Raw genomic sequence first — 19,113 nt, forward strand, 5'->3', positions numbered from 1 at the left:
AGTTACAGTATATACTTGTAAAAGTTATTTTATCATTTCAATTTCAAATATGAAACTGGCAAGTGGGTGTATGTATGTACAGGATTATTATCACCCTGTATGTTAAATGTAGTGGTTTTCCATCATAAATTATCCATACAGTACATTCATGAAGAGTCACCTATGCTAAACTTCAGAGTCACAAACTGTACTGTATATACTTCTATAACAGTACATGTAAATAAGTAAATAAAAAGGCTGACATGGCTATAATTACAAATGTATTTTTATTTACTTTTGTGTTTAAAAACAAACAAACAAAAACACATCAACAAGTGAGCTGGCAAAAAAAAAGACCATCATTCAGGTTTCATTCAACCCAGCGTGAGACTGCATCAGTCCCAGCTTACAGGCTAAAGAGATTGAATTGCATACAGACACTGACGTGAGAGGTAAAAAACATGAATGAAATGTTTGCACTGTTTATCCAGTTGTCTGTTCGTGTCACATTTTAGTAATTTGACCTTAAGTATTACTGCAGTGGAGCCATAGACATAAAAGCAATTAGTGTTTTGCAGGAAAACATGGACGTTAAAATGAGTCAGCAATTTTTTTTCTACACACAGAGTGCAGCTAAGAGCTAGCAACATGTTGATGAAGACAGGAAATCAATAACTATTATGAGTTACAGCACTCCAGTTTGCCTGAAATGATCCTGCGACAAGGTGAGAGAAATGAGAGCGCTCAAGAACATCGTGGCTGAATGCACTGGATTTCCTGTAATTGAGTTGTGAGCTGTGGTGAGAGGACTTAAGTTTTAAAGTTTTAAAGTGATAAAGAACACACTTTGATAAGGTGCTTGGATACAATTTGAAGAAAAAAAAAGTTAGCCATGTGAACTTTTTGAAGTGATAGCTTTAAAAGTGGACATTTACTGTCTCACAGACAACATTCCTCTTCAGTAAATGATATTCCCTAATAATACTAGATTTAAATTCAGTCTATAACAATCCCAAATTGCTGTTGTTGATTCCAGTTCTTGAACTCTCACATTATAACACTTACAGATATTTTAAAAAAATATGTTATGGCAAAAAAAATCTGACAGACAGTAAGTAACAATGTAAACATCATGAATGATGGAAACACCTTAACTTTGTGAAATGGAACACTTTTTTTTTTTTTTTTTATAAATGCTTTAAAATGACTAACCAACACTCCAGCACAAATATTACCATGAAAAAATTGTACTGAAGCTTTTGTTGGCTTTCATGTACGCAAATGTTTACATGACAGCTTACAGCAACATACAAATGCAAAAAGACAAAACAAACAAACAGAAAAATAACTCTGGCATCGTCAATACTCATGTCAACAGTCCATGTCAAATGTTAAATTGCACAAAAATGAAAACAATCATTTGCAAATGCAAACTAGAGTATGATCATACACGGACCTAAGAAAAAAAAAAGATATGCATATACAGTATCTATAATATATAAACACATTTGGACGTCCTTCACAACTACTGAGAACTCTAAACTGTACAATATATCTGCTATAAGAACAGTTGCGCAAAATACCATTTGATATACAGTAATACTTTTTTTTCTTTTACAATGTACAAGTTTATACTGTCCACACAATAAAATGCAAAGCACAAGCCCTGAAAGGCCACAAAAGTGCATGTTATCAGGTCAGATGGAAGCCAATGGAAGGAAGGAATGGCATGAGAGTGGTAATGAAAGCTCCCAGTGTCGTACAGGAGCTTTTCTACACCCACAACGTCTTGCAAGATTAATAGTTATAGGAGGGAAATCTGGAGTAGATATTTATTATACATGCAGGCACACATGACTGCAGATGCACACGCACGCACACAAGCACACACATACATACACACACACACACTCTTCATTATAGACCATTCTGGTGAAAGTGTCAGACTCACGCACGCACACATTCTCACAAAAAGGTCATGGGGGTGATGATGAAACTCCATCAACAGTGTCCCACTCACTCATTCCCTCACACCGTCACATTATGTTCAAGCAGCGGAACTCTAAATGGTAGATACTTTGACTCGGTACCTTTTGGACAGTCGCACACACTTCACATCTCAGAACGGACACGACGGTCTCATGTTTTCACACGAGATTCTGAAGCCCTGAGCGGCGACTGGCTGTAGGAGGAAGCTGGCCTTGTGTACGATCCCTTTTCAGCTCTAACAAACTGTCGACGCCGCAGGCCAGCTTCGGCCTCAGCGTTGTCACCACCGGGCACAGAGCTCTGGAGGAAATCAGAGACTGAATGAAAGTCAGCTTTTCGACCTACTCTTTAGAAACACTAGTTAGTGTCTGACGCATGTGTTTTTACAGTGACAGGCCATCACAAGCTCATCATTGTGTTGTTGGCCACTGAGTGCACTGCTACAAGCGTATGAGGAGGGGGAGGTTCAGCTGCAGTGTTCAGAGGGGAATGCTTGAAGCCACACTTTCTGTAGTGCAAAGATAGGTGGATTTACATGACTTGCCTTGTCTTCAGAAGCAAATTTCCTTCTGACATTTGACCTTGAAATAACATTCCTTAACTGCAACTTGTTTAATTGTACAAACTGCAACTTGTTTAATTGGACAGTAGTTTCACAGCACTGAAGCAAGAGCAGAAAAGTGCCAAGTAGAGATTCTTGAATTATTGAACTTAACCTTCATTTAGTTATCAACTTTCCTGTCAAGTAAAGATGTCGCCAAGCATTCCCCCTTTACAGAATCTACTCTCTATGAGAGCGGAAAACACAGTTTTAACTCTCCACTCAGAGAGAATGATACCAACTAAAACCCATTCTATTAAGGCCACTGAAATGTGCTTAAAATCTTTTCCATAAGAGGTACCTTCTGTTTCCTGTGTCTTTCCTCTCTTTTCCACCCATATTACCTCTTCTGTGACATATAGTGCCCTCTATCTGTTCCAGCAGCTTGATAAAGGGAACTTGAGGTGGTGATGCTGATGACAATTTCCTCCTTTCTTTTTCTTCATGTGTTTTCCATTCGTCCTTTCCTGGTCCACTAGACTATCTTCAGTTTTCCTTTGGTCTTCATTTTGACATTTCATCCGCACTTGCCGAGGGGCATCTTTCTCAGTCACTTGCCAACCGTCTCCTTCTCTTAACAGGAAGGAGGCAACTCTGGTGGGCTAACAGCCAAGCAGGTAGACCACCACTTCATAGGTGCACATCATGATAGCGGTGTTGGGGATCTGTCGGACGAGGTGGGTGGTTAGGCCACGGTACAGTGCCCGGTATCCCTCCTCCTTGGGTACCGTGAGCAGAGTTTGGAAGAAGGAACGATACTTGCTGCCTTCTTCTCGTAGCCGTGTGCGGATCACTTCTGCAATGTGAGAGTGAAGGAAGAAAACTGTTAGATACACTACTACACTACAAACTAATTCATCTGCTAGAGACACTGAGTTGAATGTCCCAGAATGACTCGAGACAATCCAAACAGAAGGTATCTGAACTGTTGCATTCAGCTGTGGGCTGCGCACGTAGGTGGTGAATGATACTGATATTTATAGCACAAGTGGACCATGATATTTTTCAGCACCAAAAAATGAGTCACTGCCTTACTCAAAATGCAACCTGTCTCAGTGCTTTAAATCTATTCTTATCTTTAGGGTCTATAAACAACAGAAGAATTAGGCACCCTTCATTTTCTGTGGTGGAATTTACCATTACATTTTAAAACCATCTCATTACTCCATTTGTCAATAGATAGATTTTCCATTAACTAAACAATGGCTCTTTAAGGTTAAACACTTTCAAGTCAATATGGCAGCAAACTAACAGTTCCCTTTAAAGAACAAGGCAGGCCAATAGGATTGGTTGACATGAAGAAAAACAGGAGCATCGATTTGGTAGTCTTGTCCTTTAAGAAAAAGAAAAAGAAAGATGATTTAAGTGAGATGGACGAGTACCGTGAGGATAGGCGATGGAGGTGGCACAGGTCTTGGAGGTGGCTGCTGCGAGCATCATGCCCACAAAGTCTGAGGCATCTTTGACGGACTCCTCCTCTTCGTCCATGCTGGCGTGGGCTTTGGACTCCAGCAGTTTGCGTTTGATGCTCTCATAGATGACAAAATGGATAACAGTCTCAGAGATGCCAGCGTACGAGGCTGACATGCCCCTGTAGAAACCTCGCAGCCCGTCCATCTGGTACACCCGCCGCACACACTCAAATGCATTCATTCGCCGCTCACCCCGGTTTCTGTGTTCACAAAAAAGATGTTAAAGTTATCGATAGTGGCATTTCATTCTTATTACTGTATGCTTAAAACCCTGTGTGACATTACGATTTGAAATTCCTCACCTGGCGTCCAGCTGCAGACGGGTCTTGATCAGCCAGATGGGATTGGTGGCTGTGATGGCGGTGAACCCTGGGGAATTCAAAAGAGGTCAGAGGTTCAGACAGATGCAGAGACACTTGGGAAAAAACAAAGCATAATCAACAATAGTGAATATTCTATACTGTGCAAGACAGTGAGAAAGCACTTCACTAAACAGGATCAACTGGCTTTGGCGTTTTTTTTAATCAGTTGTTTCAATCTAATGCTCCTACAGAGAATTATCATTTACAAACTCAGATTAAATTTGTATCAATTTCTTTAAAAAAAAAAAAAAATCACTAATGCATAAGACAAAAATGCACACATTATATATTGATCCTCTTCATGTGAAATGTTACTCAGGTGCATGTAAAAAACATAGCTCTGTTCCTAAGGTAACGTATTACTATTATAACTAACAACAGCACAAAAAGGCAGAGGCTTTAAGCTTTTTTTTTTTTTTTTTAAATCATCATAAAAAATATCTAACTGCAACCACTGAGAAATGAGGCCAAGCAGCAAATTCATTTTAGGCCTTTGAGTGTGGCAGATTGTTATTCTACTGCAGTCTGATTCATTTCTTTTAAATGCTAATGAGAGCTCTTGTTCTAATGAACATCAGTTCGTTCTCTATCATAACACAAGCTCATCTTAAAGAGCTTACAAAGGTGCTTTAATACGATTACACTTTCAAGGTTTGAAATACACACGCCGGTTGACATTTTTTTTTTACACAACTTCCAAGTCAAACACAGTGGATTTGACTCTAGTTTTGACATTTCTCTAAATTTCAAAGCAATATGAATGCATTCACTCATTTGTCAATGAATGCATATCTTTGGGTTTATTCTATAACATTTAACAAACCAGTGGTTAACTGGTTAGACACTACAGACAGGCTGTTGGCCCAACAAGCCCTTCTACGACAGCAGAGAGAAACAAGATGGTGTCTGGATGAGATTCTTCAATTATTCAGCAGCACAAAAGTGGAAAATCTCTGACGTGGAATTTAGTGCAGCCTTTAGTTCCTAATGGTGGTGGGTAACCTTGTTCTTATATGTCCATCGGTCTCTCCAGCCAATCTCAATGTTATCTTATTTCAAAACAGGGGGGGTCAGTCAATACTGAGATCCCCGTGAATGCATTTAGAATACCCATCTCTGCAGGCAGATGTGGGTGTGTGCATGTGTTTGTGTTGAGCTGCTTACAGGGGATGATAGATAGTTTTTGTTAAGTAGGAACAGCAGGTAATATAAGTTTGATATGTAGGGTGTAAAGTTACTTAATGAGCACTTTGTATCATTAAGAAATGACACAAAGTCTCTGATGCAAATGATGTATGACAGAGAAACAAAACATGGCCATTTGCAGAAAGGAGCTAGACGAGGGCGAGTCTATAAGAGGCCTGAGTTACATCTAGAGTATCAATGCAACAGAGCCGTACGTTAAGGCAACTGCGTGAAGAAGAGAGGATGACACAGGTCTGTTGAAGAGAAGAAGAGCAGAACAAAAAGAAGTAGAAGAAAAAAGAGGGAAGTAGAAGGAAGTAGCGTCTATGGTGTGTACTCACGAGGGAGGGGCAAAGCTCCTCCAGCTCCTCCCCGCTGCAGCTAGTAGCCTGCAGATATGGGGGGCTCAGATGGCGGGGGTGTCCCACCAAATCACGCAGGGGTGAAAGCTTTACAGTAAAGCCCTAAAATAGACACAGGCTTTTCTGTACCACAGTCACACACAAGCAGCAGTCACATCCACCCCCCCCCCAACCCCAACAACCACCCACCCCAACCCACTGGTACTGTACAGGTAGATGAGGAAGAGATGGGAGGTGAAGGACTGACCTCCCCCCCATCTTTCCCCAAATCCTTATCCCACCTCTATGCCCCCATGCCCTCTAGCTTACTGTTATTCGTTCAATTAAATTGTTTTACATTTCTTTTACTTTCACTTTATAATAATTGATCCCCTCCCTTTACTCCTTTTATCAACCTGATTAAAGAAAAAATGTTGACTGAACAAAAGCCAACCCAGTCCAAACCTCCAGCTCCATCTCACCGAAGCGAGGTGACACACAGGTACAAACACAAAGGCAGAAAATAAAATTGAAGACTTATTCTTCATTATCATTGTGCCATTATCAGTTTATATTCTACATATCAGAGAAAGAACGGAATCAAATGCTTTATAAAATGGTGGTTAATAAAGTGAGGCAGGTGGAAATGCTAACCTTGTCGTTGTGTTCAACAGACTAATTGGTGGACGATGGTGATGAAAGGAGTGAGGAGACTGTTTTACGAGAATGTGATGAAAACTTGAAGTGAAATGAGGTGGAACAGTAAATTTAACTCAGTCCGCCCCAAATACCACTCTGGCCCAAACCTGATATTGTAAAAAACTGGGACAGATTAAAAAAAAAAAAAAACATTAAACTGTCCTTGAATAACATGAATAAAATTGTGTCTCTAGAGAGCCAACCTGTTTCTGCAAATAATGCATCAAATAACAGCTACAGGAGTTATCAAGCAAGTCTTCTTCAATGTCACAGGATATGATGTCACAAAATAAAAATACTTAAAGGTACGTTGTGTAACTTCTCCTGTTATCTATTCACGAAAATCGATTATTTCTTTCAAAAGTACGTTTTTCATTCATCAATAATTACCCCCATCAATAAACTTAAGTGTTCCGGTAAGCTCTGAATTTCGTATCATTCATATACATCGAGCGGGTAAGCTCGGTGCTGGCTGCCATGTCGTGCCGCCATGTTTTTACGTTCAGTGGCAGCGTGACGTAGGAAACCACGGAAACTCAGCGGAGACACCGGAGCTGTCGGCTCAGGTCGAGGTGGCGTCTGTGAAAAGTCACCACGGTAACGCAGTGAGGACCGTGAGGACTGCACGTGAATGCTGCATTCAGGTGCAGTCGGAAAAACGGCCGTCGGTAACAAACCAGATGTCATTTTAGTCACAGAAGTCCAGAGAAAGCCGGTAAAACGTGGGTCAGGTCAACAATACGACATCGCCATGACAACATATTGTCACGTGTATTGTTTTGCCTCGTGCTGACGGGCCACTTGTTTACATAAAGGCTTGTTTAAGCTGTTACCTGCAGTGGCTGTTGTCCGTCTGCCATCTAACCGATTTCACGTGAATGCAGCATGAAAAATACGACTGAGTTGCTTGCGATCTACAACCGCACCGCTAGATGGGAGTAATTCTTACACAATGTACCTTTAATTAAGTATTTTTCAGCCTGTAGAAAAAGTCTTATAAATATTCATAATTTTAAATTATTGTTATGTAAAGTTTGGCAATCATTTATTGTGTATTTTTTTGTGTTTTTTGTTCAAATATATTATAGTGACCTTAGCAGGACACCTGAACAGGTTAACAGGACATGTGCTCATTAATTACACATGTGGAGTAAAATGTAAATAAACAAAAAATTGACTCATTTATCATCAATATTTATATAAAAGTGTAGATAAAATGTGTGAACTTAACAGTGTACACTATGTACTAAATTCATGCCACTGTATAAACCTATCAGGGCAACCAGGGCAGTCACAAAATTCACACATGGCACAAAGTAACAGACCTCTCCGGTGGTGGAAGTGAACCCCACTCGTTTGCCAGCTTAGTAATTTTGTTAAGTAGATCCATGTGCCGCCAATACAAGCTACCACGTCCCTGAGTTGAACCTCAGCGTGAATAACTGTATCTGCATATTGGCTTGCCACTGCATGTACTGCATTATGATCTTTCTATAGCTCATAATGCCTGTGCGGTCTCTCCACACGAGATTGACCTACATTCAGAGAAGACAAGTATGCTTTAGATTAACTGCCGAGAGAAAAAAAAGGAGTAGCCTAACCTCCTTTCCCTGCGGAGAAAGGAGGCCAACGATTCACAGCAGTGACTCCTCAGAGTTACTTTACAAAACTGGCAACAATTTTCCAGCATCTGGGTAAAGTGTAGCGGTTCAGTCACTAAAGCTGCTAATTCTCAGTGCTGACGAGTTTGAAGGAGAGTGTGGAAAACGTGTGCATATGAAAGACAATGGGGTGTTTGTGTAAATCAGTGACACAGATGTTTGCCCATGAAGACAGCTGACCAGCACTTGTGGCGTCTGGACTAAGGTCATGTTACAGTATATCCTCAAGTTAACTGCTATGTGACTAACATGTTGATAAAGAATGTGTGTGGGGGAGGGGCAGGACTCTTTTGTCTGTTTCATATGTTGTTACGTTTCCATTCACTACTTTACAATTCTTCACCTTCACTGCATATTGGTATCAAGTATTGATTTGTGTTTTTATGAAGCGGAGACCTCAGTCTTGATAAACGACATGCACACTATACAGGTGACCTACTGGAGCACCTGAGATCTGGGGGAGAGCTTCTCCTTCTCCTTGAAAACCCATTCTTCTTGTAAAGACATGACTGAGGCACTAATGGTGTTGATGGAAGATGACAAACACAAACAAACAAAAAGCACAGCAATTGCAAGCTTCTGTGGCAGTGACAAGGTTAGCATTTCTTTTGTGTCATTACTTTACCTTTACTATGTTGATGGAACAAGACAATAGGCTAAGGGGAAGGGAGGAATGTGTGTGTCAAGACTAAGCAGTAACAAAACCGTATGAAGAGAAGAACCTAAAAAAAACTACAAACCAGCAGCAAACAACACTGCCATGAGGAATGGTATTATCATTACAAATGAATAACCATCATGAACTTTCTAATATTCATAAAAATCACCATGGTTTTCATCATACCAGTGTAAAGAAATGGGGTGCTACCTGACGTGTCCGCCCGAGTGCCAGGGGCCCCGGTTGACCTTTGGGGACCGTGCTCTCTCCTCTATACACACAGAGCAAAGAAGGGGGCCCAGACCACACTGTTTAAGTAACAACTGGGATGTTAAACCATTTACAGAGTCCTCTGGAGAGGCCTCAAAATTAAAGAATAAAAAAAAGGAGGAAAGAAGGGCGAGGGGGATTAAAAAAAAAAAAAGACATGGGGAGACAACAGGGCTAGGAGAAGAGGAAAGCACAACCTAAACTTTGAGGACCATGTGGTTTTCTTCTTTTCGTCATGGGATAAATGCCAGCACTGGCACATTGTAGCCTGACTCTGACTTGCTGCTGTTACTCATCTGGATTTAGTGCTGATAAGAGGTTTTGTTACTTCAGCTGTATGTGGGCTGTCAAGGCCACCACGAAGAGACAAGATACTGCATTATCTTAGTGTATTTAGACAAAGGACATGTTCAGAAAAAATCTGCTGAGAGTAAGTGGTAAAGATGTACTATGTGAATGTGTGACTGTATGTATGGTCATTTTTCTCAATATCCAGATGTAAGTGAGATGACAGATAGACTCTTTACTTTGAAATACCTCGACTGTAGAAGGTACAGCGTGTACAACATGGATACATATATCTTTCATAGGTCGGTGTCACAGTAAACTAGTGAGACTACTGTCTGTCACCACATTCAAGTTTGTCGGTTTGATCCTGAGAGTCTTAAATTGTGCTTTCTGTTTAACCCCCTATTGTTTATATGTAATATTTCTATACATGAAAGAGCTATGTAATGCTTACTTAAAACATAGAGTATTAGTTAGCTTTTGCATGCTTTAAATATCCACAAGCTTTTAAATTTGTGAAGACCCCCCATCCCACACATGTATATGGAAAGGGGAGAGGGGGTGGTGATGAAGTGAAACTTCAGGGATACTACAAATTGTGGGGGGGAGGAGGGGGTGATGAAAAGATAAAGAAAAAAAGAAATTTGTCTCATGACGACAAACTCAATACTTCTTTAACATGTTTTTTTTTCCATAAATAAAACCCACTGGTGATCTACACTGCCCAGGCAGACTGACAGACAGACAAACAGGCAGATTTAACGGACAGCGACAGACCAACAGACAGAAGGGAGGGGGGAGAGGGAGCTGTCATTACCTGCCATCCCAGCAGACACCATGTGCACCTGGGTGGAGTCTGGCTCCAGCACTCCATTCAGCTTCTCCTTAGCTGTTGAATAGGCCGCAAAGTAGATCGCCCTGTGACAAAACAACAACACAGAGGTTAGAAAACACTGGGAGAGGGTAATGCTGCTTCATTCCCCACACATGCAACACTGATCATGCTGAATAAGGGCACTGTTTGCAGCCAAAAACAATGTTCAGCATGAAGGAATTTAATTGTACTTAATTAACTGTAACCATCATTTACGTAAATCAAAAAAACAAAAAGGCAAATTGTGAAACCGTGTGGTTTATATCAAGAATAGCATAATAGGAAATTATTTAGTATTTCAACCACCTGAAACAAAATACTGTTTGAATTGTACATGAACACATGCAGCAGAATAGAGCAGGGCCAGCTAATATCCCATATAAAAACAAGCCACGGATAGGAGTTTATCTGTGCTTACTGAACGTGCGTATGTGCGTGTGTCTCAATTTCATGGCATGCTTTAGTAGCAGATTTATCTCTCATGATTCTGGCTGCTTCTCGCTAAATAAAAATCACAGGATTTAGTCAACATTTCTGCTGAGTGGAATTAAACCGCGTGACCTCTCCTCCCTGCCCCGAATCTGAGCTGAGAGCATGCACGACATCATCATGTTCCTCTGCAGATGAATTATGCGAGCGGCTCGGCTCTGCGTTCGTATGTGCATCTCTCCTACGTAACGAGTGATGCTGTTGGTGCAAGCTGCTCCATATGCACGTCTGAGGAGTGTGTGCTGCTAATGAACGCCGGCAGCATCCCCACTGAACCGTGCACTCATTAGCATTAGAAGATGTTTTTGGCTTTCCAGCGTCAGTGTGCTGTTTCCTAATTATAACAGGAGAGATTAACTGTGTAGCCTGGCAACCCAGACCTCCTCTCACAGAGAAATGAAGTAATAAATCAGTCATTTCATTCAGTTATATTACATCTAACGCTCAAGCTGACTACGACAGACATTGATTAAATGGAGTGGAAACGTTTCAAATTGCCATACATCTTCAAAACTGGAATCTTCCGCTGGCAGGCACTGATGGCTGCATGTTGATCAATAACTCATAGTGCATTGGCCTTTTTTTTCCTCTTTTTTTTTTGAGCATCTTCCTTGAAGAATCAATTACATTTAACCTGCAGCTAAAGACTGAAGTGATTAATCTGGCTGCTCTGAATAATGAGTGAAGATTTTGTGTTGCTTCTGACTCCTCAACTGAAAAACTTTTAAAAATTAGGGAGTTTTTACCGATTACCGTGAGGGACAGACTACTCGTTAGGTGTTTTCATGTCTAATCCTAAAATAAATGTGCAAATTGATCTGCCTCAGTGTTCAGAGTTGGCATTTTTTATGTTTGTGAACAGACCTGTGAAATGCAAAAAAAAAAAAAAGACTGCCTTTAAAAATGTCTAAATGTCATACCTATCAAAATGCTACATTTTGAATTCTATTTAAGATCCCAAAGCAGCAACTGACCCCAAATAACATTTTTAATTACAAGAAATTCTGAATGAAAGAACAACAAAAACATGTCTGGATTTTATGTCTGTTATGTTGTGGCAATAAAGCAATGAAAAAGTTAAACACATACACTGCTTAGTGTGATGCAGCTTCAGTGAAGTGGTGAGACAATTAGGTACAAATATGCAGTTTGTATGTGATGCATTGTTTCTGTAATGTGGCGCAGTCTGGAACTGCAGAAAAACAGAAAACCTTAGGATTTAAACTGCTACATAAAACGGCATAGAGTTCATCCGGTTCACACTTATGTAACAACAACATCCTATAGCGCCGTTTGCTATAGCTGTCGTGAGTAGGAAATAAGCTGCCACTTCTACAGCTGGACAACTAGCCCACAGGGGGGAAAAAAACACACACACACACACACAAAACACACCCCTCAGAGAGGCTGCGTCACACAGGATTGATAGTGAAGGACCATGAGTTGGCATACAAGGCAGGAGAAATAGAAACAGACTATAGGAGTATGGAAAGGATGAGTCAGAGGGGGAGACGGATATACAATGAACCTACGGGCAGAGGATGACAATGTGATGCAGCGGAAGCTAGGATGAACTAGACAGATCAAGGGCAGGGAGATTAGTAACAAACACAACTGCCTTAATATAGGAACCCCATTGTGATGATAACACACAACAGCATCAGTCGCTGCCACAGCTGGCCAACGCCTGCAGTTGCTGCAGTCTCATTCAGACTCGGATTGACTGACTCCAGGCTGTTACGCAACCAGAACCAGCTAAGCTAAGAGTGAGAGAACCTGCTCATTTCCGCTGGGATTTGCAGCACAGATTTCCGTTGCATTTCCATGACTTTAGCTCTATTCATTTGTGTATTTGTGACCTGCTATTATTACTGTCAACATTAAGCTCCAAGTGAGCTGGGAACTAGGGAAAAAAAGCAAAGAAGATTTTGCAGCAGCAGATGTATTCCTAGGCAAAAAAAATGTGTGCCTACTTTCTAGTTTTCATGTAAGGTGTGAAATAAATGACGCAGACATGCCTTCACTTTTTTGATAACAGATCAAGCTGGTGCTGATAACTGTGTGAGATCAGATATAGAAGCAAAGGTTATTTACTTTTCTCTTTGCTCAAGATAGCCTGGGCATGAAGGCTCAAGTAAGAAGATGGGTGAACACAATACTGTAGATAATAGTGGACATACCTGGAAGGTGCCACACCCACAAGGTTGGGTCCCAGTCCTCTGAAGAGTGAACGAGGTCCTTCTCTCTCTAGAATTAACCTGCAAAAGAGGCAGAAAACATTTCATTTAACAACTCTGTTTGAGTTTAATTGGTTATTCCATTAGAGTGCAGAGAAAGAATACAGTGCATTTAATATCCAGGAATTATACTTCATAAAAATGTACACCATTGGGTATTAATAATCACACGACTGGCTGGAGGACTGGGAAGACAGCTATATATATATATATATATATATACACACACACTATATACACTATATATATATATATATATATATATATATATATAGCTCATGTGCTTTACGGTCATAGAAAAGAGCCACTGGAATTAGAAAGTCCTTCAAAGTGCAGGTCAAACTGTTGAGACAGCATTTCCTTTGGCACAACTTCTGTTTGTGGCTAAATTTATGTCTGATGTGGGCGCTCTAAGCAGATAGACCAGTAAATTCTTACTTCTTGGGCCTTCTGCCAAAAGTTGACACTCAATACAGCCTGGCATTATACACTGTCTCACTATCGACATACTGGATAGCCTAGGAAAAAAAAAAAGATGAAATGACAGGTGTCACCCACAGTGACCCAGATCTGTGGGTGTTGATAGTGGTTATGAGGTCACCACACATGTTGGTACCTGACTTCAAAAGACTTCACCTGTCTCCAGTCTAACCCAGTAACCTAATTCAGAATACACACAGCTTGGGAGCCTTCATTTGTTGCACCTTTTTTCATTCACTGATACAAACTACTTTCAAAGAAAACAATAAAGGGCTCTTGGAAAGAAATAAAAAGGACCCAAAACACAAAAGATGGTCTTCCACGCCAGATAAAAAAAAAAGGTCTTATGGGAGACATAAACATTCTTATGATAGTGGCTAGACTAAACCTGACCCAGACCATTAAAAACAAGAAATGGCCCAAATCCATACTAGAGCAGTAATGCAGTATTTTGCTCAGCTTGGGGGTTGTGAGTTCTGCCTTCAAACTAACCCTATTTGCAAAGCTATACTCATGGTTAAACACCACCTCAGAAATGATTTAACAGTGTATGATATCTCCTCATACAGTGGCAGTGTTCTCAATGGAAGTAGGCCAGCACTGCGGTGCATGTTGAGACATTTTGATTCCTTTTTTCTTTTTTTTTTTACTCTCCCTGCCATACTGCTCAGCCATTTTCTGCCCTGTTCCACTCTGTATCGTGGCGTACACTGTCTGTTGTAGCTCAAGGACAACACAAGAAGTTGGCCTATGCCACCATAAAACCAATGTTGAGCTCAAAACAATGCCCAGATTAACTGCAATCTCTCAAAAGCGGGCATCAGTCCAGTATTACTGAACAAAATCCTGAAGAAAGTGTTGATAACAAAGTCTCATTGAGGCAGAAACGCTGCAAAGAAAACATTTCCACTTTGACAGCCTGTGTGAACAAATCAATTTTTCAGCCTAACAAATGTAAGAGAAAAACACCACCATCTATCCTAGTGTCTGATTAGTATTTGACCTATAAAGCTGAATTTCCTGTAAATCCGTGTTAAAAAGCAACATTTATGCAGAAACATGCAGTAAAACAGGAGATTAATAATTTGTCAAAGACACCTAATTTGCAAAACAATTAACACAAGCATTTGGCAGTGGAAAATTCTACACACAGTAGCTTTTGCATTATGCAGCATGTTTAACACAGCGTGACATACATGGTGACAGACAAGAGTAAGGTTCTGTGGCCATGTTGAATATTTATTTAAACGCTGTTTATTCTTCAGGGCGTCCAACATGGATTACAAGTTTCCAGCCACACTTGTTTTTAGTAGGCTCAAAATAAACACCTAACCAGTGTCAATTTCCCCTACACTCTCACTTCCCATCTTTTCTTTGTGTTTAATGAAAGGAGTAATGACATGACATATCACATTGCAGGAAAAACGGAACAATTCTTTGGGTATTTCTTACTCAGGTTTCCAAGTAGTAGTCTAAAGAAAGTACTGTACTCCCACAATCACAGAGCTTAAGGGCCAAAAACGAAACTTAAAATAAATTATGAGCTGAAGTATTTTGATGGAAGATTCTGTGGTTATCTATCAAATCAGTATTTCCCAAAAAAGGGGAATTCCTTTACAATCAAAAATGTCCCTGGCGCAGCTTAAGGATATCTGCAAACAGTTCTTTTCCATTTTGTGATACCATGTTGTTCGGCTTCACAATGATTCAAACCATATCCAAATGAGTTGAGCAAAACAGAAATAGATACTTTGGGGATAGGCCAATAGGCCAAATCCACTGGCTGTTGACAACGTGTTGATGTCTTTTTCTTTTTTTGCAAGTGTTATTTTATGGTGATGTAACACTCCATCTCAGACTGAAGAAAATAATTATACTCCAAAAGCATTTGTTCTTAGCAACTACTGTTTTAAAACTCATAACTCACAGTGAGATTATAGTTACAATTGTCACAAAATCACTGGAAAGCACAATAGACTGTTTCAGGTTGTGTTTTTTGGTTATAAAAAGCTGTGTGATAATTACAGCATATGAGCATATGCATAGAGGACAAACACAGTCTGTTTGTGTCACAGCTCAAAACTTAGCAGGAATTTCATTAGTCTCTTTTAGACATTGTTCTTCCTGCTCATTGACTGTGTTACACAACTCAGGGTAACTCCAAATATTCTGGCAGGCCGACACATTTTGAAACCAATCAATCAATGCCTTTGCCTCAATTTCTGCTGCACATTTGCGTCTTATCATTACAATTTGTGTCAAGTTAACTCCTGTTTGTAATAACCCAATGGCTGTTCATACCCTTATCTCCCTTATCTATAGAGAAATATTTTGAAAACGTAAATGGAAATATATTAGTATCAATAAATATATTAGTATCAATAGTCACTGTTCTTTTCAACTTACACTCAGACCAGAAAACACAAAACTGATGTTACGTCATACGACATAATCCCAACGCAATATCTATTTCAAAACAAGAATTCACAATTCGGTATGTTTTCCCAACTGCGTTGAAACCTGATAAAGAAAAGCTAGTAACATCATCCTCCTTACTTGAGACAGTGCAAGGGCCCTGGTGGAGCGACACGGGCCACACTGGCTCCATTGACGGTGCTGAGCTGGACTTCAGAGATGTAGAGCGTGATGGAGGACGACTGCAGTCTGGTCTTCACCACTTCCAGAGGACAAGTCAAAATAGCGCCCACGGTGCCTCCACATCTACAAAGTAATCAGGGAATTGGTTCAAACACAAGGACGACGAGGCAAGAAAGTGACAGATCAAAATACTGACATGTGTTTTAGTTTTCTATGTTCTTTTTGGCTCATCCATTATGTAAATGTCCAACTCTAATATCATTATTAGATTTGTTCAAAATCACATCCGTATTGTGCCCATTTCTTTTGTTGTGTATTTCCCCACCCACTGGTAATATAATCTGTTATTTATTTTAGCTCTATAATTATCTAGGAACAGGCAGACATCTACACACCATGACCTGATGTTGTGATACTGCAATGTGTCTGCAATCAAGAGTAGACTGTACTTTTTGGGTATTTGACTGGTTTAAGTCCAGAGGAAACTGACTACGGCTCAGTGTAACTGTAACCACTTAGCTGACCTTTTGCTATTCGAGAAGATGAGAAATTAAGACTGCTGTTTAGCTGAACTCACACACACACACACACACACCATAAATAAAGACTGTTTACAAATGAACCAAAGAAGCTCGTGATCATGTTGCTTGGACTTTAACCTCTAATCTAACTGAAGCCATCAGCAACATGTAAACAAACTAAAACTGATCTAATTCCAGTCCGTCTCACACTCAGTATCTAAAAAAACATAATGCATTGATTAATGCATCAAATATCACTGTATCGTCTATCCCATTATTTGATAGAAATTAGTACATAATATTTAAAGACTAACAGACATCATCTAAAAACAATGTTTGTCGCTGTGCCATATGTGCACATTGGTTGATCCCCTCTGCTTTCACCAAGGGCTCAGTGCTTTCCACAATAGGACTTGCATGGACAAAGCTACAGAGTTAAACCACCCCAAAGCTGTAAAGCGCTTGTTAACTGTTGTAACGAATTATACAAATGCTCAGTAGGTGAGGTAAAGTGAATACAAATTGTAGTCCTTGAGTGATATATCGTAACATCCCCACTGCAGAGAATTTCTCTAGCAGCGCTCGCTTTAGAGTAGCACCAGCTATATTTACCTTTCAAAAGACCGACCCACATTCATGCTCACAGGCAGCCGTGACCCTTGGCCTACTTTCAGGGCTATGCTGGCTGCTGCATGTATGTGCTCAGTGGTTGTGAGAGGAAGCACTCAGTCAAGGCTGCCTGCTCAGATTTTTATGGAAAGCAAATCAGATTTGTGTTTATAGAAGACTGGAAAACACAAGAGTGTGGTTTTCAGACTTTCAGGGAGATAAAAGTAGAGCTGTGGTGCAATGAAATTACCATATCTAAATGTCAATGGTTTAATGCAGGGTTAAAAGAACAGGCAACAGCGGCGGAGAAACTGACTACACTGATCAAAAACAAGACATACTGTATAACCTGCGTGCTCCACCTGTGTTTATTTGTGCTTTAATGAAGAAGCCATTTGGCCTATTTGCAGAATTGTGAGTGAGAAGTGTTGCTTAGCTCTTGCACAGTGTGCATGTTTCATCTACAGTCTCACTGTATTGTCCACACTTTGTGGCCTTTTTGGTGGTTTTCAAATGAACAACAGAATTCATGAAAGTAGCCACGGGAACTGCAAAATACAAAGACATGGCACTAAAATAATTCCACCTATTGCTCATGCAACACGGTAAAAATCCTCAGATGAGTATTGTTGGGAATGAATACTATCACAGATGTTTACAGGGTAATGCTAATCTGCTGTAAATAAAGGTAATAATTGGCATGAAAATGTGTTGGAACCCCAAATAGCCTTTGTTTGTTTTTTATGAGGTGGGATTTCAATACTTCTTACTATCTGTCAGTAATGAAAGATACATAAGTTAAACACACCACCGATTCTGTAAATGTAACTGGCCTTTCATTTCATTCGTGTATTTAATTTCTCAGGTTGTTAAAATGTTAAATCTCTGGAGATAATGAGTTGCACTCCTGTGGCTGCAGAAGACCCTAGTCAGGCTCACAAGAGAAAGACCGGAAATAAATTTAACTTGCCTTCAAAATAAAAGCATACATTATTGTCACTATGTATTTAGGCGTGTAAAACGATTTTTTAAAAACTCAGCTGAAACAAAAGGGAGTATTTGAAGGCAAATACATGCTAAAACTCATTATGCCTTTCTTAATTTACGGTACAAAGTTACATGTTTTGAAGTGTTCACCGGAAGTGTTGTTTGAACTCACGGTTTTGACACTGACGTGCACACGCTGCGTGAAAAAATTGTCCTTGTTAGCCTAATAACGAGGTACACCAGACGAATAATAATCCCATATTTCAGAGCTGTGGCTGTAAATTAAAAACAAATCCAGACAGTTCATACATGACACACGCTGCGTGACTTACCCTCCGGCGAACAAATGAACCAGTGTGTCCCTTTGGCTCATTATTCAGCATGCCCTGCCAAGCAGCGCTCCTCGGGGCTGCGGCAGAGGGCCAAACACGGGCTCGGTTCCCGTCCCTTCCCGTCGCTTTCTCCCTCCGTGAGGATGCGCACGTCGAAGGGCCAAACGACGTCGATGATGAACCAGCGAGTGGGGCGAGTCTCCGGTGATTCAGACTGCAGAGGGCCGACAAACCCCCCTCCTCCGCCTCTCTCAGCGGGCTCAGGTCCTCCTCCGATACAGATATCTTCGGCTCAACCGGTGGGAAGCTTCGACCTCACCTGGCTATAGCGACCGCAGGAAGAATATCTCAGCGCTATCAGACGGCTTTATGGCTCATGCAGGGGTTTCTCTGGGTTTTCTCCTCTGCTTTCATCGCTGCAGCGACAGTGAAGGAGGCAGAGCTCATAGTATTTACTGTACAACCATAGGCTGGACAACAC

At 40.5% G+C, this 19,113-nt stretch overlaps 1 protein-coding gene across 1 annotated transcript; it reads right to left on the minus strand.

Annotated features, from left to right (window-relative positions):
• Positions 1-247: 247 nt before the first annotated feature.
• On the minus strand, positions 248-19,113 carry LOC146970655 (solute carrier family 25 member 36-A). Its single transcript, XM_085804148.1, has 7 exons — positions 18,633-19,113; positions 16,142-16,306; positions 13,049-13,126; positions 10,323-10,423; positions 4,344-4,410; positions 3,952-4,241; positions 248-3,365 (listed from the first exon to the last, which is right to left on the minus strand). Exons 1-7 carry the CDS (start codon positions 18,671-18,673, stop codon positions 3,172-3,174), a joined length of 936 nt encoding a protein of 311 aa, XP_085660274.1. The 5' UTR covers positions 18,674-19,113; the 3' UTR covers positions 248-3,171.

Source organism: Trachurus japonicus, chromosome 17 (genome assembly GCF_045865225.1).
Source record: "Trachurus japonicus isolate A0001 chromosome 17, Traja_1.0".
Classification (NCBI taxonomy): Eukaryota; Metazoa; Chordata; class Actinopteri; order Carangiformes; family Carangidae; genus Trachurus; species Trachurus japonicus.